The sequence below is a fragment of the Monomorium pharaonis genome, chromosome 7, assembly GCF_013373865.1.
Source record: "Monomorium pharaonis isolate MP-MQ-018 chromosome 7, ASM1337386v2, whole genome shotgun sequence".
Lineage (NCBI taxonomy): Eukaryota > Metazoa > Arthropoda > Insecta > Hymenoptera > Formicidae > Monomorium > Monomorium pharaonis.
Window position 1 is genome coordinate 8,711,981 of NC_050473.1, and position 24,335 is coordinate 8,736,315.

At 33.8% G+C, this 24,335-nt stretch overlaps 1 protein-coding gene across 1 annotated transcript; it reads right to left on the reverse strand.

Annotated features, from left to right (window-relative positions):
• LOC105836878 lies at positions 1 to 24,071 on the reverse strand. Its single transcript, XM_012681213.3, has 4 exons — positions 23,526 to 24,071; positions 5,161 to 5,334; positions 1,493 to 1,813; positions 1 to 1,321 (listed from the first exon to the last, which is right to left on the reverse strand). The coding sequence occupies exons 1-4, from the start codon at positions 24,054 to 24,056 to the stop codon at positions 1,292 to 1,294; spliced, it is 1,056 nt and encodes a 351-aa protein (XP_012536667.2). The 5' UTR covers positions 24,057 to 24,071; the 3' UTR covers positions 1 to 1,291.
• Between the last annotated feature and the right edge of the window lie 264 nt (positions 24,072 to 24,335).

A 24,335-nucleotide genomic window follows, 5' to 3' on the forward strand; every position in this document is an offset into this window, starting at 1 on the left:
TTACATGGATATTAAATAATTATTTTAATAATGCATACATGTTTTATTTGTATCGCATGCTCCGCGAAACTCATTGTGTTAGACATTTTATTTTTCACAATTTATAATTGCTATTTTTTGTACTTCCATAATTTCACAGAAATAAATACATAACTGTGAGATGTGGCACAAAATAATCATATAATTAACATTAATATTGGGAGGAAAGCAAAAACACGATACACATGTAAAACTATTTTCTAAATCATAATATTTGGGATACAATCTTGTACTCTTATCAATGAAAATCTTATCGTGTATTATTATATAGTCTTTCTTAACAGTAACAGTATATCTGACCTCCGGATCCTTTTACAAGTTTTCGATTCCTTACATTCGTGAATTTACGGATTAGTCTCTTTAATTAGTGCACACTATATGCAGAAAATAAATTTTTTTCAGGATTGTAAACTGCAGGTACACACACATATGAGCCTCTCGTCCGACGATCGACGTCGGTTTAGACGTGAGAGGTAATAACTATCAATACAACGAGGTATTTGTACATTCATAGTTTGCGAAAGTGAAATTGTGTAAATTCAATCGACTCTCGTGTAAATCTCTCGTTACATCGTCCCCTACGAATGCGAACATTGGTAAAGCCCGACGGCAACGACGCGAGAATTAAATGCTAAAGGATCGGGCGTCAAGTATTCTCTGCGAAACAGAAGATTTAAACAAGATCACAATATATAATACTGCTTCGTTACGCCTTTTTCCGTGTCCGAGGATAGTTGGATACGGAAGAAGACGGAAGTAAAGCTTTACGTAAAGCTTAGATCTTTGTACGTTTCTTTGGAACGTTACGCGCGCCAGACGAATCTGTCGTGCATCGGTCGCATCTCCGATGCCCAAACACGATTCCCATTCCTGTCAGTTTCCGTGACACAGGACTACATGAATTGTTACAATCTAATACAATAAATAAACGTTAAAATTAATGGAGAATTCAAAAAGGGAAGGAGGAGAGAGCGAATACTGTGAAATGTTTCTCGATTGAATTTGTTAGAGGGGAGAAAGGGAAGTATAGCAGGCCCGCGTTTGTTATCGATTGTAAAATTCAGCAATTTTTAACATTTATATTGCCAGCTACGGCTGATAGAACTCGGACTATCTGCTAAACGAGAATAGGCAAAGCGAAAAGAAGACAGTCGATAAAATAACTTAATGGGATGACGGTTGATTAAAAGTCGCATATAGTAAAGCGAAGATATATCGGATCTGGAGTTCGTCTTCGCATACCGAGGCGCGATTACAGCAGGCGAAGATCATTAGCCTGTGCCTGTGAAATCAACATACATCATCATTATTAATATTTTAATTAAATAAATCTTTCCACATGCAAATTACAATTAGGTACGACGATGAGGAGTGAATTACGAATGAAAATTAATGTGGACTGTGTTGTCTTAAAAGAAATTTAAAATTAAAAAAAAAAATTCTGTATTCTCACCGTCCGAGCATCTTGCGATCCGCGAAACAAGGGATCCTCGATCCACTCATTCCTACTAGATGCTGTAGACCGCTCGCGGTTATTCTTCACGTCGGATCTCACGATTCTCCCGGCGTCTGATACCGATCTCTTGCCGATGCTCTCGAGGAAGCGACGATTCTCGTCAACCTGCCGTTGGTCTTGCAATGCCTTTCTGCGTGCCAGCTCCAGCAGAACTCTCTGCCTCAGCACGTCCAAATTATTCACGATCGACAGGGATCCGATTCTCTTGGTGCGCATCACGTCTGATCCAAGATCATTCTCCAAATTCAGCATTTCGCCCTGTTCAGTGTGACGAATAGTGTTACATTAATTAATAAGGTATTAAGCGAAGGAAGAACATAAATGTTCTGCTGATAAAATTATTGTAAATAGAACATCGATTTTTTATTTTCAATTTATTATTCAAAATAAGTTGCACATTTTTTAAAATTTTATATCTTGAGAATTTATTGCAATCTTGCTGTAAATTCTGTTAGTGTTTCTTTGAAGGCGTACAGTTACAATAAAAAATATTTTTTTTAATGTCAATATTTTGAAAGTGCAAACAAAGAGCTTTAAAATCATGTGTAAGTTATCCAAGAACTTTGTCCCGCTGTAAAAATAATGTGTGCGCGATTAGATTACAGTAAGATTTTTATGAACCCCATCCCCTATTGTTGCGAACTAACTAGGTATGCGCGGCAAAACACTGTCAGCTGTTCTATTACATTGTTGTAGTTGACTAACAAGTGCTGACAAGCTTGTACGTTCTAATCTTATCAACCGTATGTTACTTAAAGCCTTACTAACAAAATTTATGACAAGACTGGTTATATGATATTTTAAGAATTAATCTTTTCAAACTTGACCTTTTCTTTATTGTATTTTATATAAAATTCTATCTATATAACAATTCTTTTTCCTAGAAAAATATAATTTATTACCCGGTAAAACATGACGAAAAATCAAAGATTTTATATATTTATTTATCTATCACGAAGATTTTATATATTTATTTATCTATGTGTTATTAACATTAAATTTTAATAATTTTTAAAAAATATGAGCGGTATAATGTGTATCATATATGAAAGCAGTAAAACATTAAAATGTTACATTAACATTTAGCATTAAACTCTTTGGTAATTAGTCTGACGATTAAAGTTCTGTAACGGTAGGGTAATTTTGAATTCAAACAAAGAATGGATTTAAGCGAAAGAACTTCTATCTCTCCGTGAACACGAAGGTATTAAGGGTAATTCGAAGTTTACGTGCTTTCTTCGCAGCTACAATTTACTGCATGACATCTTGCTGGATACGATGTTGTAGGTGCTTTGTACTTTACCGCGGTTTTATGTCGCACGTTTAAAAGGTTTCCTTAACTTATGTGTAGAGACTTTAAGTCGTATTTTCTATTGATTATTCTCACAAAACGATTCTTGCGGAATGATTCTTGTCTCTTTCTTTCTTTGTTATCGTGTAAAACTCGCAAATTAATTTACGGAATCGTCACGGCAATTGCGAATTTGCGCGCTGCATAGTGGCAGCCAAATGCGATCCCTCGAGTGAAAGTTCACAAGGGAGCTTTTAACTTATACTGCATAATGGTACCGAACTGGAAAATACGTATTTACAAAGCTGGACGAAGAACGAATAATGAATGCACATAAATAATGAAACCACCTGCCAGGTCGTCGTGTAATATTGCTGCTTTTCCGCAGCTCGTTTCGTCTCGAAGCGAATAATAATTCTGAAATATATGTATGTAATTCTACAAGTTCCTCGTAAAGTCGCGTTTGCAATCAAAGTAGCAAATGAACCGCGAGAGTTTTTAAAAAAATTCTATATGCAAGAATGGAAGTCGTATTTTGTTCACAAAGAACAAAAATTTCCGAGAAAATTCCTTTAAAATTTCCGATATATATGAAGGAAATAGCGATTCTGAGAATCGGAAAATCATTACTTTCTCTCGAAATATCGGACTTGAAGATAAATGAAAAGAAATTTATGTGTTACATACAAAAATAACTCGTTGAATAGCACAAAGATTCACCCACGAATAACGACAACGATAACTTCCTCTGTTATTGTCAGATATTGCATTATCATGCTCATATATAATTCTTTTCCACGGATACCAGATAGCTTTCTTAAAGATGATCTTGAAGAGGTGACAGATTTATTGCAGATACAAAAATATTATGATATATTTTTTTCTGAGATATCGTTCATTTACTTTCATATTTTTGAGTTGTGTGCAAGAAAAGAATATATCTTTCAAGTTCTCACTGATTAAATGATATAATTCATCCTTTAAAATTAAAGAAAGTGGAAAAAAAATTTTGCAAGAGTGTCAAAGAGGATTGTAACGACTCATCTTTATAATAAGTAAGAATTTTATTCAGTATACTGACTGAAGAGCTGATGAGACTTTTATTCGTCCACAGTTATTATGCATGCATTTAAAAATGTGATATTTTCATTAAATGATTATGAAAAACTCTTAATGATTCGAAACATTCAAATTGGAAAACCTTGTTTTTTTTTTAGTTGCTGCAGCAAATGAGAACGACATATATTTTGTGTACTTTTAGATTTGGTTCAATATTGAAAATAATGCATCCGGTATTTTTAATTTTTATTAGTGCGAAGAAATACACGTAGAGCACTTTACATTTTCGCGTGTCGAAATCTCCGCTCTGCTTAAGACGGTGATATACAGCTACACGGAAAAATGCAAATGCTCTGCAACGCAACGTAGGCTCTCCCTTCTGTGCATAGAAACTAGACAGAAACGTCTCACACGTATTCTCGCATACAATTTACGTTTACAATTTACGTCATTATATTTTCCGTCATTTTCCAATACCAAACAGCGTTCCTTTGCATCTCGTTGCGCATAAATGCGTGGATACCGGTCGATTGTATGTACAGCGCGTTAACTATTCGAATTACAAAGCGCTCGTAAACTAACTACGATCTGACGAGACACGTGCCGACGCGTGTTGTCCGACACAACAATAGCATTCGTATATTTGGAATACGTTGTTCTATTTCGCGATTTCCGCGTGCCGTCTCACGCGTTTAAAATCTATCGACAGATTATTGATGATGCTCCCTTATCGCGACGCGATCTTTTCCTCTTCCAGGTTCTTAAACCTGCATCAATTCAAGAATGCAAGTGGAAGAGAAAAGACACGTCGCGATAAGAGTGCATCATTAATAATCTGCGATTATGAATATCAAGGAACATTTCCATATACAAAAAATTCAAATTATCTATACAGAAGTAAAATTAAAACGAATGAATGTGTGGTGGACAAAAACATCTTTCGTCATTTTAATTAGGTCCTGAACACACGTGTTGTGACGATAATAATTTTAAAAATATATTGTCCTTATTAAATTACAAAATTCTTAACATGTAATCTAAAAAGTGATTCGACTAAAAAAGTGTCTTTTATGTATAAATTTTATCAGTGTAACAGTTTTGTGTATTTATACTGTAATTTTTTATATTTTTCTCAATTTTCCATGTATATACGAAAGAAAGAGATATGATTCTGATCATTAAATTTAAAGTTGTTAAATTGTTTTGTTTTTAGGTTTCACAATATTTCTATTTTATTAAAAAAAAAAAAACATACCTCCAATTCTGGTATTCTTTGATCGATCAACAGGAAAAATTTGGGACGATCATCCGACACGTCCGTTCTTTCATACGACGACAGTGGGGCAGAACTTGTGAGGCCGATTATCGTCGACGCCAAGATACCAAGAAGCATCATCGTGCAGGAAGAATGTAAATTAATATTGTTCATCTGAAACACATCATCAAAACGCTTACAGGTGATAACAAGTCGGCAAAAGTATTACAAACGGAATAAATCAGATATTTTTAGTATAAAAAAAATATATATTACTTTTTGTAACACGATTTCATTCGTTCTTCAAATTAAATTGCAATTCATATTTAGGCTGCTACTTTTTCGCATTGTAATACACTTTTATTGAGTTTTTGTCGTATTTACATCAAGATGGGACTTCGGAAAAAGTTTGGTGTGTGCAGATAGACAAATCGATTCTAAAATTGTAAACCATGTAATAACGAAATCAAAAAGAAAAAATATCAAAAAATTGTGCAGGAAAGTTTACACGCTCGTTATTCGCGTGTCGAGTAACTTATTTTTCTTCTTTTCTTCGAAGTTTATTCGATTCGAGAGCAGATATTCTTTTAACGATCTTTGTCTCTTATTATCTATCACACGATGATTTACGAGAAGTTAATATAAGTTTCGATGGCTGCAACGGTAAGTGAGAAGAACTACTTTGTGCGCAAATTGCTTGCCGTGCCAACATCCGGTTGTTCGATCTAAGACTCCTTATTCCTCGATTCGCGCTAGAGCACGCGCTCTGAAAGTCTTGTTAAATTACTTTTACAATTCAACGGTCAGGTCGTTATTCTCTTGTGCACGCAATAATTTCACGAAACACGCAATTTCTCACGAAATATAAAACGTTATCAAGTTGTGTGCTCAAACGCGTTTAACTTTAAAATTTTTTAACTTTTAAACTATGAAAAGGAGCAAAGAAGAAAGTTTATTTGACCACGATTATAAGATTTTAATACTTCTCTGCTAAAACATTTTATATTTGGTATTTTAGATATTGGATGTAATAAATATATAAAATACAGTTTTGATTCATATAAATTTAAAACATGTGTTATACGAAAAAAAGAAATATTACTTTCCTTCTTTTTTAGAGTACTTTTTTTAAACATTATTGTTTAAATTTCCTAGATGTCGAGACAACAATAACTCAAATTTATTTTTCTTTATAATTTAATTTTAAAATTTCTCATTATTAATTTTTTCTTCTGTGTAAATGAATTCTGTGACGTCAGCACGTAAAAAAAAGATAAATTCTGCGAGACGTAGGATGTTATCACGGTCGTCGTTGCCCAGTCCGTTACCACCGTCATCATTGTCGTCATCGTCCTGGTCCATTAAAGGGCTTAATTTGCCGTTCGTAATTTAGGGCTGCCGTCCTGCTTTTCAATTACACGCTGCGAGTCGACCGGCGCGGCGTGGCGACTCGATTCCACATCTTGATTTCAGTCCTTCTATCACTGCTCTTTCTTTCTAGCATTGCACTATAGTGTTCAAGGTTCATCACGTAAATTTTTAATTAATGCGTCTAGGATGTCTAGACAAAGATTGGTTCAAAAGGGATTAGGTATCTCGTTATTAAAGTTATTGCGTAACAGGTCGTGTGACTGTTCGTTAGGCAACTCGGACAATTAGTGACAACGTGGCTAAAAGAGACCTACAAAATAGGAATAAAATAAGCAGTGTTACGTTAAAACGTTATTTAATTATCATCGTTTTCTCACTTTTTTTTTAAATAAATTGTAGATTATTCTACTTAAAAAAAAAGAAAATTTTATACTTTTTAAATATTTCCGTATTAAGAAAATGTTTATTTCAAATTTGTGAAGAAAAAAATAAATTAAAAAAAAGACAAAATAATCTTTTTAGAAAATGGAAAAATTACAAAAAGAAACAATTGAAACTTTATGCTTATCGATATGATCAAAATTGTTTCTTATATTTTCTTATTATAAGTATATATTGAAAACTATACAAATGTAAAAAAAATTGCAATTAAATAATAAATACTGACTCTCATATATTTTAATAATTTTAATAAAATATATTATAATTTAATCACGTTTTTATTACATCTTATACTAGAAAATATAAATTCTTAATAATAGCATTAGAAATCAAAATTTTACAATTAAAAAAAAAGCTCTTTATTTTCATTAACAGTAATGTAGTTTAATTGCACAATCTAAAAAGAAAACAATTTTGTGTTACACTTCTAAATTTGAAGCAAAATTATGAATCAAACGACCATATGCATTTATCCATTATATAATAACAATTATAATTAGATTATTTAAGGATTGATAATAAAATGTAATTAAAAAGTAATTTAATCAATGTACTAACAGTAATTAATTAGATTATTAATATTATACGAAATATTACATTAATAAATATTAATTCGATATCAAAATATTTTTTCCATTTAGACTTTTAACATAAGTTTACTAATATATTAATATTGTATTAATATGTATCAATTAATATATTATATTAGTAAATACTATGAATTTTATAAATATACGGGAACATTTTTCAATCATAAATACACTTAATAATTGAGTGCAAATGTACTATTATGATTCTTACTTTCAATTATTTAATTAATAAAAATTATAACTTGTTAAGAAATAATGATTGTCGTTAGTTTTTCTTCACTACAATTATCCTGATTAGCTTCACAGAAGATACGCGATCAATTCAAGATATTTCAGTAGAAGAAACCTTATCAAATCAGACCATGGAACAACGAGGCAAGTCTGATTCTATTCACAGGATTTTTACTTCGAATCGACACAATGTGATGTTTTCCCGTTTATTTTCCGATATGCAAATGATGCTGAAAATTCGTGGAGATTATTGTTCGAGCGTAATAGAGTTATCTCGGTAAATTATGCGCAAATGTGAATCAAACTACATCCTCGTTATCTGCATGACGATATCCACACCAGTACGTTATTTACGTAAATGTTCACTGATTGAGTGGCTTGTGAATGAAAGCGAGTTATGCCTACAATAACATATCATTTATTCTATGTCATATATATATCAGCTGTCATTTACTTATTATATTAAAAGTTATTATACTTATTGTTATTATACTTTTACAAAGTTATTATACTTTTGATTTTATATCTTTTCGCGTTTCGAAAACTGATAAGAGCTAAAGAATATTTCGACGCGTAAAGTCTAATTTACACTACCCGTTTTCCTAGTTCTTCGAACTTTCTTCAACTTGGCTGCTACTTCTGATCGTAAACTTACTTTCTTATAGAGTATATAAAGCTTGCGAATCTTTTTTTCTTGCTTTATTAAGTCTTAGTCCGTACCGAAATATTGAACACATGTAGTTTTATTTATTGTACATTACTTTTTGTAAATATGTAACACCATAAGAAATGAATTACCACTAATAACTTAGTAATTGACGAATTGTTGATAAACGCCTTTCGAGAGCGAACGTAGAACTTTCAAATGCTTTCAATGTATGTATGCTAAGAATTTACACAAACAAGTCGTTCTGCATTTTTAATTTGTTTATCAAACAGCAAACAAAGCAGGAAAAAAACGGTACTAGTAGAAAAACAACACCAGTAGAAATCCGCTTTGTATGGAAATTTGTTTGCAACGAGACTGTTCTTCGAGAACACATACTATCTATAGAAAAAAAAGACATTTTCAATTATCCTAAAATTAATTGCGCGTATTGACCATACATTACATACTTTATTTTATTAGTTATTTGTTTTAAATTATAATAAATATTTTACTGATACTTTATATACATAATTTGCAAAAAAACATTATATACGCTTTATAACTTGTGAAGTTAACGGAATTGTTTGTTTTTTACACAAATTCTAAATTGCAGTTTTAGACTGACATAATTTGTATATCTCATCTTTTTTTATGTTCTTAAGTACAAATGTTAGTTTAAATTTAGATATTTTTATAAATTTAAAATTAATTACTTATTGATTATTCGTAATAAATTAATAAATAAATAATAAATTAATTATTTATTTGCGTAATTATTTACGTAATTTATTATTCGTAAAACTTCCATCGTGATACAACAATGTTATAATTACAATGTTATTCTTGACTCTTCGACAAAATCTCGAGTATCAAGTATTACAGTACTGTTATTATCTTTTGTCTTTTACAAAAATATCGTGTATCACAATACATTTTGAATCTATCGGATTTTTTCTGCTGTTCGTTGAAACAAGCGTCCCCAACCATAATAAGAAGTAGAACGAGTAATTTTATAGTCCGACATGGAAGCTCACTGTTTCAAATTACTGTTTTTATCCAAGATTATTTTTCTAAACAAACTTTGATTCAAAAAAGGGAAGAAAAAACCTGTATTAAATAGGTCATCAACTAAAGGTCTATTTAGTGAAAATTATAAAATAAAAATTTCCTCAAAAATTATAATAATATTGGGATATATAAACTTCACAAGCAACGAATAAAATAATGAATTTTAACATGACAATTATACATCGAGTTGCGTTTGCTCTAAATCATTTGATCACATTTTTAGTCAATCTTGATAAGCTTCAATGCCAGTCTCATAAATCTTTGATGATCTGCATGTTATCCTTTCCAGCTCGTTTATCAAATGTGAAATAAAGGATGTGCGAGCTATCTGGCTCTCCTTTACTTTTCGGCAATCCTCGATCTTCCGCGACAAAGTGTAATAATATCGGCAAACACCGGCTAGACGAAATAAGTAGTTTACATTGATGACATCTCTCTATAACGCGACCGCGTTTGATATAATATATTATGTATGTTGAGAAAATATAATCTCGGACGGAGCATCACTTCTCCTTGAGACAACACGACACGACGCCGTTCTGATGAAAGAACACGATTCATCTCTTTCTTTTCGCAAGTGGTCCGTTTTTATAAATCACCGACGATATTCTTCTCTCGTAAACAGTACGTAATTCCAAAATTTAAAAACTCTTAACTTTATAATTTGTCGATTTTAATTGCTACATTTTAATTTCGTTTAAATCCACAATCAGGAGGTTATTTCAAATATTTGCAATTTATGGGATCTAAATTTTTGGGATTCTGATATTGAACACACTATTTACAGAGCGGCAGTGTTTGTTTTCGAAATACGAGAGCAATTTTTCGATCCACAGGAGAGCGAGTGATTTTAATTTGTCGACGACATGACTTACGACACAAGCGTTAACGTCAGACGACTACTCGATCATATCGATAGCTGAAGCACGAGAGAAAGATTGTTGTAATCATTTTGGTTCGTATTTAGAGATTTTGAGAGCAGAATTCTGACCACGATACGCACAGGCGTTAAAGAAAATCTCAAAAAGTATAAAAAATTTGTGGCCAATTTAAGAAGAATAATAGATACTTGAAGAATATAAATTAATATTAATTTAAAAGCGACGCAATAATATTATAAAGACGGGAAGATTTGAGGAACACTATACTGTAATCTCTTGAAAATTTCAAGAATGTGAAATGAGATAATGTTGCGAAATTCTGATTACATGTTATAATACACATCACTTAGCCTATTTGGGAAATATATGTTTACAAAAGATTAAAGTGAACGTTTATATAAATGTTATCCTAAACGTCATTATATTATACGTTGCTATAAAAGAAATGAACGCTTATATTATATTGCGTTTTTTAATATAAGCATTAATATCTAATTCGTTAAAATTTTTTAGATAAATGACAGTTTTGAAAAAAAAACTAAAAAAGAATATTATTAATGTTATATATACAAAATTATATATTATTACGAAAATATATTTGGAGAATACAAATATTATTTTGCATAATGAAGACGCTCGTATTACTTACTTTTTTTTAAATTAAAACAAAAGCAGATAATGTGAGCGTCAGTCGAGGGAGCGAATTAAGATGTAAATCAAGAGATAGGCGGCGGCGTCGTTCAATGTAGCGTAACGTTCTAAAAAAAACGGCAGTCTTATTCAAATGTTGTCGGTTTGTTGAAGTGTCAACGGAGCATTGTGTTAAATAATAGCGCGACGACGTGTCATTTGCTACCTAATGTTCTCGCATGTATTTTTACATCCGGATGATGTACTTAGAAGTAGCTGATTTCTTTTACAAAATATGCAACGTAAGGAGTGCTTGACACCATAGCATGGTACGAGTCATATTTTACCAGTATTTCGTGCTCTAGTTCGTTTTTTAATAATCACATTTTTGCTTAGAACTTTCTTTACAAAACGTTTTCTTTGTAAGTAATTATATTATAATAATGAAAAGAATAAATCTTAAAAAAAAATTTTTTTTTTTTTAATATATCGTATGCAAAGAATTGTGATTGAAGTATTGATATAATATTTCTTACAACTAAAAAAAGGAAATAAATAAATAACTCCATACATAATTATATATGCGCATACATTATTTTTAACATTGTACTTATTATTATTATGATCTTTGTAAAAAATTTGTTGGAGGCTTGTCACCGTCAGCTTTTTCATTCGCATATAAGATTCATTCAGTAAAGTAATCGATGAGCTCTTTCACAAAGGATCGGGTCGTTCATTCATCACTTTACTAGGGGACACGCGGTACCGACTTTAATTCCGGAGCATCGCTTTAATGAGCGGCGGTGCGGTCGTCGACGCGACGCGATTGCACGTGACCGAATTTAATTTAACTGCCACTTTCGAGACTACCACGGTCAAATAATTTCTCATCCTTACCTTCGCATCTTCGTTCTGTCGTGCAAAACGCATTTTCGTAGAGATATAGTTTAGAAATTTTTCATAAAAGTCTTCATTTAAAATATTCTCTTTTAAAATTCCAGAAAATTTTATATTTTTTGTTTTCTTGAACCTTCGGTGTTTTATCAATAATAGATTTCCAAGAGTAAATCATGTCATTATTGTATTCTTTAAATCTCGTAGAGTGAAACGTAGAATGAAAAATCACTTTTATAGAAAATTGAACTTGTGCAATTTTCGAGTAAGTTTTCATTTTACAAGATTTAGAAGGTGCTCCATTTTTAATGTGTTAAATATAATGTTAATTATCTGCGCGGCAGCTTACAAAAATTCAATATACGAGAAGAAAGTTTTTTATATCATTGGTCTCGTCACGGAAAGATTTTTTAACAGACCTGACAGTTTTCAACAAAAACTTTTTCCAGCGTCTGAAATATCAGCCGCTTAATGAGTTTGCATGAATCTACCAATCGATCGGGATGAAGCTGCTGTTGTGTCGTCATTATCCGTTGGATAAAAATGAAAATGTTAAAATGCGAAGTTGCTAATTAATGGTCAAAGATAATATTCAACAAAACACGCTGACGTGACAGTGGCTGTATCTTGACATTTTACCGGAAATCTGCGAACGTTAACGGAGTTTGTATGGTATTTGTAGAGCTTGTAGAGAGCGTGTGGTCTGCATTGACATTTGCGGACGGATGAATTAAGGATCAAAGGTTGTGTACAGCACAATGGACCCACATACTATCTACCAAGAAACAAAAGCATATCCTGTACCCCGGTACCTTCGAGATGTAAAATACCGTGAGCGCTTTTGATGAGAATTTTAGTGAGAAATCTGAAACCAAGTTGTCGCAAAGGTATTTGAAGTCAGATGTGGTAGAAAACGCGACCGTAATGTGATAAACGTATTTAGAGAAAGACAGAGAAAATGTGCTTCACTGTTAAAGACTGTAATAATGATAAGCAAGACATTCCATGAAAGTGCAATAATATTTGTTATAAAAAAAATCTTGTTTTAAAATCCACATTATGCAAAAATATATCTAACATAAAAAGACTTTGTTATAAAAAGCCTTATTATTATTATTATTATTATTATTATTATATTGTTACGTAACATACAATATTTGTAACTGTAAAAATTATTGCTTGAACCCGCACGAAGCCACGTATTACGTATGTACATACAGATATACTTGTGTACTTCTATTAAAGTTTGATTTTTCTATGACTTCGTATATAATTTTTCTCTTTTTTTTTCTGCATATATCAATAGCCAGCGGTATTTCATTTCACGGATAGCCTTTCAGTTCTCTCGTTCGTTGCCTGAGCGAACGAAACCGTAAAAGACACTCCGGTGGATAACTCAATGCATTTTTGTCGGAAAAGACACGCTCTCGCTTGCGAGATATTACAAAAATGAAATTAGGAGAAAAAAGAACGGAATACGAATTAGAACGTTATGCAGGGTCAATGATCAGGTTTAATCGAAGAGAAGATAAACCAACTGTGTTTCAAATTATTTTGAATTACAGACTGCGTCAGATTGCTCCTTATCTAAGATACCAATTAGTATAAAATAAAATGAAAACTATACCAAAATACGCATGTGCGTGTGTATGGGAGAGCTCCAAATAGTTAACGCTATCAAATAGTTAAAAGGACAGATAACGAAACTTAGCTTGACATTTAATGTATCTCGGATAGATTTCAATTTAGTAAAATTTTTAAGCAACCTAGCTGCAGAAGAATTCGTTATACATCTCAGGAATTACGAGGATAACGTCCGATTAAACTTCCGCTTAGGACTCTAAACTAACGAGAAACTCAGACAGAATGAAGAAAACATGAGGAATTTTAAATATATTCGACATTTTTGTCGTGTCTTCGCTGTACGGTTCCTTTATTGCGCGATCAAGATAAATAGAGAACAAAGAAAGACTATTGTGACGTCACGTAAAGAAGGTATGAGATTAATTCGTCAGTAGTGCCAAGATGTTTTGCAGAAACGTAAGAAGATTAAAATCTTTAGTTTGAAAGACTAAATAAGATTCTGCAGTTTTTGTTTGCTATAGGGAATGGAATCTCGTCACCGTTATTTTATTTTATAAGAAGATAATAAAGAATAGAATACCAAGTACTCCGGGAAACATCTTGTTTTATTAAAGATATCTTCAAGTACCTTTAGAAGTTGCCTAAAAAATGTCTAAAAAGATTTTATTGAAGATAACTTTATATAATTCCTGAAAGATATTTTTAAACAACTCCAAATATCTTAAATAATACCTCAAAATGTGGCGTAAAATATTCCTTAGATTTAAATCTTTTTAAAACTTTTCTTTAGAGTTAACTTTCGAAACTTTTGAAAAAAACTCAAAATATTACAAAGCATAATAAAAATCTAAAAGAAATATTTTTATTTGTGAGGCAGAGAGAATGTTGATATCGAGAGAAATTTATATCCTATGATTCTTACTTATAAATCTCACGCTTGTGTTTCGGACATAGAAATTAACGCATTCTAATCGCAATTAAAAGTCATTGCAAAGTACGTTTTCTCGCTGTGCCGTCAATTCGACATACTCTCGAGATCGTTTCGGTATCGATTATCTGTTAACAACGGCATTGCGCGCAAACACTACACGCATGTACATACGTACACTTCATCCCCCCGTGACGCTGAACGATTCTCATCATAAAATGATAAGTAAAGACATAGAGCACGACGATCGTAGCGCGTATAACGCCACGGTTTGATTTGCGATTATATGGCGAAGATTTTTTACGCATTTTTCTGCAACGAGCGATAAACCTTTATCATCCGTCTTAATATGAGCGAAGTAGCTTCTCTTGTAAGCAGTAGAGAAAAGAGTTTACAGCTTGCCTTGTAAAAGAGGCAAGGCGTAGGAAAAATATCTATAGTTTCTCTTTTGTATGACAACATCAGTATTTTCAAGTATTCTTAAACATTATTTAATTATCCTCTGGGCAAAAACATGGAAGAGACTTGAGATATATAAAGTAAATGAAAATATCTGAATCTGAATTAAAAATATTGACTTTAACATCACGTAGTTGGTGAAAAGTTCTCATATTTTCTCATATTAGTATTTTACATCTAAAATAAATATATGAGATAGAAATTATTAATTTATATTGCGCACAGAAAAAATTGATATAAATATGATTAAATTTTATTTTAAAATATATCATTTTTAAATTCCATAGGTAAAATTTCTCAATTTATTAGTCATAAAATCTGTTGAGCATCGGAACTCTTCACTTTTCTTAATTTCTTAGAGTGAAAATACTGCCACTACAATTTTTCGAGTGATTTTCTACTCCAATAAAAGTTAAAAATGTACTCTGTTAGAGTGAATTCTAACTCTTATTGAGTGAAAAATCATTTAAAATTGAGTGAAAAATCACTCGAAAAATTGTAGTGGCAGTATTTTCACTCTAAGAAATTTAGAGAGACTGACATATATTTACTTAAATTAATACTTGCGCGTAAAACTTCTTTTAAACAAAAATTAAATTAAATAAAAATCAAAACAGATTTACAGTTGTAGAGATTGGCTTGCATATAATTAAATGTCAAATCAATTAAACTTACTAAAAGAGAATATTACGATTTATTAAAGGTAGACTTGTGAAAAACCACAAAGTGACCAATCGGAATTTCCCAGCAAGAATTTCGCGTCGGAATGGGAAGTGAAATTCTGGGTAACGTCGATACTAACTCATAGGCATCTTCGGCACGTGTGTTACTATTATTAGAGTGGTCATTAACTAGCGCTCACTAGACGATAAGATGCCCTCAGATCATTATCTAATTGACGTAACTAACTCAATCTTCGAATAATGACAATTCAACGACGGCGCCAGCAAAAAGATAAGCTAGCGCACATTAAACGAATAAATCCAATTAAAACCGTCATATCGTTGCTTATCCATCTTGCTGATTAGCATAAGGCAAATCTAGGCAAGCTCTTTGCGAAAGAGGAAGCAAAAAATTTCTAAAGTTAGATTGATGTTAAATAAAAACTGCGTAAATAAAAATATTAACATAATTCTGTTTTTTTCATTTATTAAAAAATATATTTTATATAATGAAAAATTAAAATTTTAGTCTGTACATTCAATACTGGCTACTCTTTTAATAAATTTGAAATTCCGTAAAATTGGATTGCATTAAACTCTGCATTTTATTAAATTACTTTTTATTAAATTTTAATTTTAATAAAATAAGAAACATGATGTATACATCTGAGAAACCATTGCACTTTCTTGCGTAAGACGATTCAATTTGCCTTGCAATTTGCGCAATTGCCGTGCAAATATCTTCCGACCGAGATACGAGTTATCTGCGGAGAAAATCGCTTTCCTTCAAGATTCGGAGACCCCTCGAAAAACGCGTCGATCTAGTTATTAACTAACGATCGTACCTCTTACACACTTTCGTCGGTGGCGTTTCCAGTGCGAGCCGGTATTGAACTTGTCATTACCGTCGCGTCCGTCGATGACTGCGACTGCAAAAGTTTACAAGCAGAGAGGAGTGACCACATCGCGCGACAGTAAACGTCAAAGATAGCGGCCGATTTCAGCTCTTCGGCGCCGGTTACGCAGATAAAGCCCCGCGACCAAGCGCCGCCGGCTTTAGCCGCGGCGACAGCCTTCGGGTGGTAATTGCTTCTAATTTTACACACTTTTATCATTTATCGTCGCCGCCGATTCTTTTTCCGTCCTCCGCTGGCGCTAACGCGTCGCCCCCGGAACGCCGCGCGCGATTCGTACTCCCGATAATAAGTAGCACGTGGCGCCCATTGTAACGCCGTTCTAATTATCGTATCGGCGAGACGATGAGATCGGGGCGCTCTCGCGGGCGGGCCGTGCAAAAAATCGTCAACGGCGACATTTTTTCCAAGATAACGACCGCCAATTGCGAAACCGCCGCGCGCCGGCTCGAGAGCACGGCTCTGTAAAATATGGAACGCGCGCGCGAACGCCCTTTTACCCCTATTTGTACGAGAGAGATTATTAGAGCGGATATCGCTTACGCTTGCAATTGAAACAGAACTGTTAGCGAAGTCGTTTTTTTTTTAATATTTTTTACGAAGCTGTTGTAAATAAGAGATTTTGAGGAGCAGCGGCGTTGCGCGCACAGACATGAACGCCCTGAAATATAAAGCGAACGCTTCATGATAGAAACAAGAGAGTTTGCTCGTATCCGATTCAATGTAGCGTGTGCTTGCAGTTAAAAAAAAGTAATAATAGTTTTGCCTCCACCTTCAGCTAACATAATATAGCGTTTATTCCGCTCTATTTTGTTCCGTTATCAAACTTGCAAAAACGCGTGTAACACGGAAATCCATCACTACGATAAATTTTTCAGGAATATAAAATCCGATAATAGGATTTCTTCATATTGATATATAATCGCATTTACGTGAAACCTACTTCCCTCAATCGTTCTGTCTTAAAAATTGAGAAAAAAAATGTCTTCCCATTTTTCAGAGTCTATGTGAATGATAGCGCAAAACTGAATCCGTAGTTTTGTTTACGGACGATTAGACGTGTAGATTCATTGACGAAAATTAGGTCAACGCTACTAACGTTGATACCTCGGAAAATGCATACGCTTTAACATTACGAGATTACGTTAAATAAATAAAAAAATTAATGATTCTGTACACAGCTATCACTGAGTACGCTGACAAATTTTAAGGAATAATTTCTTACACTAATTCAAGATCTCATCTGTCAGGAACTTTTTTTTTTTTAGAATATAGGGTGTTAAAGTTGAAGGAAAAATTTCGCTTTTAGCAAAAATTTTAAGTATCACTTCGATTATTTTTGTGCTCTTCAAACATACACAAAGTTTCATCAGAACAACACGCTCAAGCGGTTTTCGAGATTTTTGAAAGAAACAAACTTTTTTTTCAATTTGATACCTTACTTTAAAAGTAAAATTGCCATTTTGAACATATGGTTATATTTAAAGTTTTTGTCATGAATTAATGTAAGGAATTATCTCTTAAAATCTTTTAATTATTTAACGATCACCCTGTATAAACAATTATAATTATAAACATGAATATTCTATATTGCGCTTTTCATATCTTGCAAAAGGTTTTCTTTATCTCATCGGGAAACGTAACTCACCAGTATTTACATGTCACGTTACCATTGATAATTCTGATTACATTCATCTTATATTGCAGACACACACGCCAATTACGTGAACCATGTTTGCCATGAGTTCGTAATACATCTAGAAAATCAGTTTAACCAATTGCATCGCTGATAATCTATGCGGTTATTATCTATAAGCTATGGCGATTCGATTATGTTCCTCTCCAGGCTCACACGCGCGTATTTAGTAGATTCGGTATAAAGCGATTAATCGTTCCATGTAAAACTAATTTCAATGTGATTTCCCGTCTTGTATCTCTACTTCATGAAAAAAGTTTAAACTTCGAATGTATTTCTTGCATCTTTCAACCGATGTTATAATACGACTTCCTGTTTTAACAAGAAAAAGTGTGAAAATGCTTTCTTAAATTTAAATAACAAAATTTTAATATATTATAAAGCAGTAGAAATATTTCTTTGCAAGTTATTTATTTATAAAGTTTCTGTGCATTTTGTTTTAACGTGATTTAATTAAATAATAAAAGTTCAAATTGAAAATTAAAAATCATCCATTTTGTAATAATTTATGAAACGTGTCACATTTAATTAATTATTTAATTAAATTCTTCTTTAAGTCAATGTTCTTCTTATTTTCCGAGTAAAAATAATTCATTGTAGATTATCCATTGTTAAAAAAAAGGTATGTACATATCTATATTTTTATTATAATAGAACATTTTTAATTTTAACAACGTTTTATCGCCAATTGCCAACATATTGCGAAATTCCAGCGAATTTACTTGAATTATTACAATGTATCATAAAATGTCAACGGTAACGCGTGGGCGGTAATAGGAGAAAAAAAATTGTGTAAAGAAAATTATTGAAATTACAAATAGAATCGCCGTCATATACGGCAAAAGATTGCAAACTAATCTTTACATTTATGAGATACTCTCGCGGATGTAGGGCGACGAGAGCGTCATACCCCTAACAGAAACTCAGAGTTTGTTTTGAATTTCGTTGCGTGATTAGTTAAATGCAACATCATCTGCGGGAACAATGAGAATTCAGATTAAAAAGTTTTATTTTCTAATCAAAATATTAGACCGGATGTCAGGGGATCTTTGTGTAATAGAGCAATTGCAGTTGCAAGCAAAATTTAATTATAATTCCGAAAAATATTGAGCCATTGCAAAATGTTTTATATGTCAATATTCTTAAATAAGTTTTAAATTAAAAAGTTATTTTTTATTGAATATAAGAAATAAAAACATTTTCCTAACTCCATGCTGTATAGATATTTGTATTAATATGACTTTTTTAAGTCTAAAACTTTTTTATATTTTGTACATATAAATATTATTCTCGTTTGCAAAAAAAGTTTGACAAAGAAAGTTAAAGTACGGTTTCACAAGACAATGAAGCTTAATACGATACATAATAGTTATCGTGAAACATTTATTTTACATCTTCGTTCTACAAAAGAATGAAACCTATTAACATATCTTATGCACGACTTAAAATAGTTTCAGAGGAATAAAAATTTCCAATAACAGCGAAAAATTCCAATGAACGTACGTTACAAAAAATTCGATGGAAAACATCTGGTGAAACTAGGGATCAAGATGGGAGTGAGAACGATATACCGAGATCTGTCAAAGCCGAGTACGTTGTTGACGCGGAACAATCGCGGTGTTCCACATATGATTATTCGAGAGGTTTACGCGAGGCTGCCTATCTCGTTCGTACATCGGAGAGAAGATCGATCATTTAACACGCTCGAAACTTTCAACGAGTACGGCCCACCATGTGTCATCATAGGTACCGTTGATTAAGATCCAGAGAAATTCGATTAATGCAATATATAATACAGAATTATTTTAAAACGACAGTCATCCGAAAAGTCGGTAATATTTGGTATGCAAGTCACATACCAAAATGGCGAAATAAATTTGGGAAATATTAATAAAGTTTAATAATTATGTATTATTTGGATCGAGTGTCTAATCTGTTTTTATAGCTAAAAGAGTTTATGCTTAGATTCTAGAAAAATTTTAATGCATTTTTTATATCTTGTATAATAATTATATATATTAATTAATATACTACAAATAAGATCATGATACTTTGTTTTTATTTATCAAGGAAATTCTTATATGCATAAAAGTAGAAAATAAAGATAAAATTGAAAATAAATTCTAGATAAATATTAATTTCAATTAATAATAATAATTAATATATGTGCATAGAAATAAATTGGTTATATCTCATATTACAATATTACAAAGAGCTATTGCAATATAATTGTATTAAATTAATTATCATGAATTAGAAGCAAGAAATTTTATACGGTAATGCAAATTCGATAATAATCCGAGTATCTCTTCATTTAACGAACAAAACGGAATTAAACTAATCGTTTACACACGCTAATGCTATAATTTTGGTACATTGTGGAAGATTATACACCCAACCTCAATATCCATAGTCGCAAATTTTATAAAAGTTGAACTTTCACAGTTTACTGGTATCGTTAAACTGTTTAAAAGTTCAAAGAATAAAGAAAGTAAGCGCGATTCTTATAAATCTGCAATTTTTCTTCCGCGGTTATTATATATCAAATGTGAAAAGGAAACTTACATGTTTGTAACTTTTGCCTCTAAACGATAGATAACTCTTTCACTCTATGTGCAACTAAAAATCAATTATTATCATAAATATTCTTATGTATATTTTTTGCTTTGTTTTATAACGCGCAATAACTTGAATCTGATTGTTGCGACACACGCCACTTGTTCATGACGGATTGATATTTTATCGTGCACCTCGCATTTAAAATATCAGCCAAGTTTAAACGATTGCTCAATTCTGGGTAATAAACGGCATCACTTATAGTGAAAAACAAATAATGATAAATCTGTATTCGCACGTTCAGCGTGCGATTTATCACGCGTGCATTTGCATGCCTGATTGAATGAAAACAAATGGATAACCGGGATTTTGGATATCAAAAGTCTTCCAGATGAAATTTTATTACGGACCAAATTCTAATACGAATTTAATCGAAAAGCACGGATGAAATAAGGCTAGTAACGAGGCAATTGTGAGATGACGGAATGAAAGCGAAACATATAAAATCTCAGAACGTGAGATAAATCGTCGAGAAATACCGAAGGATCCAATATACTCGATATATCCCGTAGGGCACGTTGTATCCGTCGGTTTGGTTTCCCTTTGGATGTACGTTCAATCAAGAAAAAGGACAAACTTTTTAGTGGTAAACGCCTGTTTCATCATCGCGCTTACTTCACGGAGTTGCAGAGATCTGTTTAATTATCGCTTATCAAACGATTATGATCCAGTCCGTGAGAGCGTGATAATGATTCATCGACCTCGAGCCAGCTGTTGAACAGAGAGAGAGTGCTCCGAATATAATCCCCTAATTGCGATTTATCGCATCGTCCAATCGAGTAAATAATATTGTTATTAATCATAACGTATTTATATAATAGTGTTATTATAAGTGTTACACGAGAATAATACATTAGTTCGTACTTTATCATTATTCCTGATTGTTATTTTATATATTTCCCTCCTCTCCACACACGTAAACAATGTGCAATCAAATAGAAAACAAAATTTTGTATTCAATAATACTTTTATATCACGACTTTACAAGATCTTATTATAATTATAATTTGCAGACGTGTTAGCTTGTCATCGGCACGAGAAAATATTGAAGGAATACTTCTCTTGCTTGGATACGCAAAAAACACAGTTTCCTCCGAAAGAGAAAACACTTTTGGAAATAGATCAGGCGACTTGTGTAACCTATCCAGAGGGTGGAATTCAGTGACGCGAATGAGTGACGCTATTAATTCTGCAACAGTCGAACGAGCGATAAGAGCGATGGGAGGGCAGGGGAGAAATTGAAAAATTATATATTGATACAAATTAATAAAATTAATCGTTTGAACAAGGAAAGGCAGACGAGAGTCGGTAGAAATGGAAACGAACTTGTTCACTCCACTGTCCACGGATTCGACGTTTAATCCGATAAACACACAGAACCGTGCTGCGCTTTGCGTTCACGGATCGCCGTGCAAAAGTGCCCTTGCAGGAGCAATTAAATATCGTATTAATTGGTAATATCATTTACTGGTGCGCCCACATTAATTAGTCATGAACGCGCTTCCCTTTGCCCTCGCGATAAAACGCGAAATGTATTTTAAGCACTAATGTTTGTACAATACTCGCACGTACGTGTGCGTGAGCGCGCGCGCGTGTGTCATCGTCGTACAACTATGTAGAAAGTGTAATTGAAATGTGAGTCAGCCTCCGTGACAGCGCGCGGGACACTCGCGACGGTGAATGTAACGGCGCGCGGGGGATCGGACTACACATTCCATATTCAATTCCGTTTCCCGGATAATGTTCTCAATTTTCGCCGATAAACCTGGGATTAAAGCGCGCGAGCGAGCGCCAGTGACGCGTGAATTGTCGTCTAAATATTTCTGACTCGTGGCGCTAACATATCGGTAAAGTGTAAAGGTTGAATTTGCACAATAAGTGGTGACGCGATTTATCGGATTATCGCTATCGATCGGCACAAATAAATTTTATTATTTACGCCGCTCGGTAACGCGATTGGCCGATCGATTCGTGACGCACACAAAGAGAGATGCATAGTATAAGTGCACATCTAGCTAAGATTGATTGTATCCAAAATAAATGAAGTATGTAAAACGAAATCACACGGTACGAGAGAGGAGGAGGAGGATAGGTCGCGGTTAGCTGCAGCAGCAAGAATCTGTGCTACCGTTAAGCGAAACCTATAGCTGTCACACACGTATTCTTGTTTTGCCTTCCCCTTTCCTCCAAGCTAATCCCTTTCCTTCTCCGTCACAGCAAAATCACATTGTGTTACTCTATTTTATTGGAAGGACGTTTCTTGAATCACTCCGGATGTTTTTCATCTTGTTTCGCACAGAATTCCATGGAAGGAGAAAGCCGACGAAGCTGCTGGGGCACTTCAGTCTAACTCGCACTTCTGTTAAATCACGCGGATCACCGGCGGACCTCCGAATTAGCGGGGCTAACCGGATTGCTAAAACTCTCCTCGCGAGACGTTCAATTTGCAACAGAGTTCTTTAATGTTCATTTCACGACGGCGAGTTGCTTATCTGCAGAGATAAGAAGTAACGTCACGAGAGAAATCGCTTCTCTCAAATCCCGTGAATCGGCAGAATGCTCGATTGCCGTAATACCGCGGTCGGCTGTCGTAATACGCGCCGAAAATAAAAAGACGGATATGTAAGCTACGGAGGGGGGGAAAAAAAGCTCGCGATCGGTTTCGGATTTCGCGGAAGGCGCGCGACCACGGATCCTCGACGCAAAGTGGAAACTCACGAGTTGGAAGGGGTGCGTAGTATACACACTTACTTGTTGAATTCGAACAGAGCTTCCGTGGGAGAGCTTCCCGGGTAAAATCCCTCGAGCGTGGAGTACCCTTCGCGACTGGCCGCCGAGAGAGCGAGAGGCGCGCGAGGAACAAAATCTCTCTCTCTCTCTCTCTTCTCGGAAGAAGAGACGATCGGAGGGAGCACGAAAGGAGCGATCTCGCCGACGACTTCCGGCTCCGACAGAGTCGCCGACCCTCGCAGAGTCGACGTGGGGGACCGTTTGAATCCAACTGACGGGAAGGATTAAAGTCCGCGTTGGCGACGGTGACGTTGGTGGTCGACGGTGGATGCCTGGACGGGCGCTTTTAACAGGTGGCACACGCGCGACAGAGTTCCTCACGGTCCAGAGTGCTAACGACGTGTGACGTCGACGCCACGGTGCGAGAGGGCTTTTATAGCCGGTCGGTGCCGGCCGACCCGACGCGATCCGTCTCCACTCGACTCGGCGCGACCTTCCTGCCTGCCCGGAGTTTCTTGGCTCTGTCAACTGATTTGTCGTTACGTCTTTCATTGCCGGGGAGAACTACCGTCTTCCCTTTTGCGCTGCCCCTTATTCTCTCTCCGTGGACCAAGAAAGTGGATGTCGTTTATCGATGCACGTTTGTCCCTAAACACTTTTCGCCCCTCACGCTTGACTTCCTCGCAAAATTATAGGGAATGTCCTTTGAACGGAACCTTGTTATGCATATTGTAGTTATTTTGATTCTTTTAACATTTTTTCTTTTATTCTGCTTTATTATTTGCAGAAATGTTACTCATGTTTTACTGGAAAAAATGTTAATTGTTATAT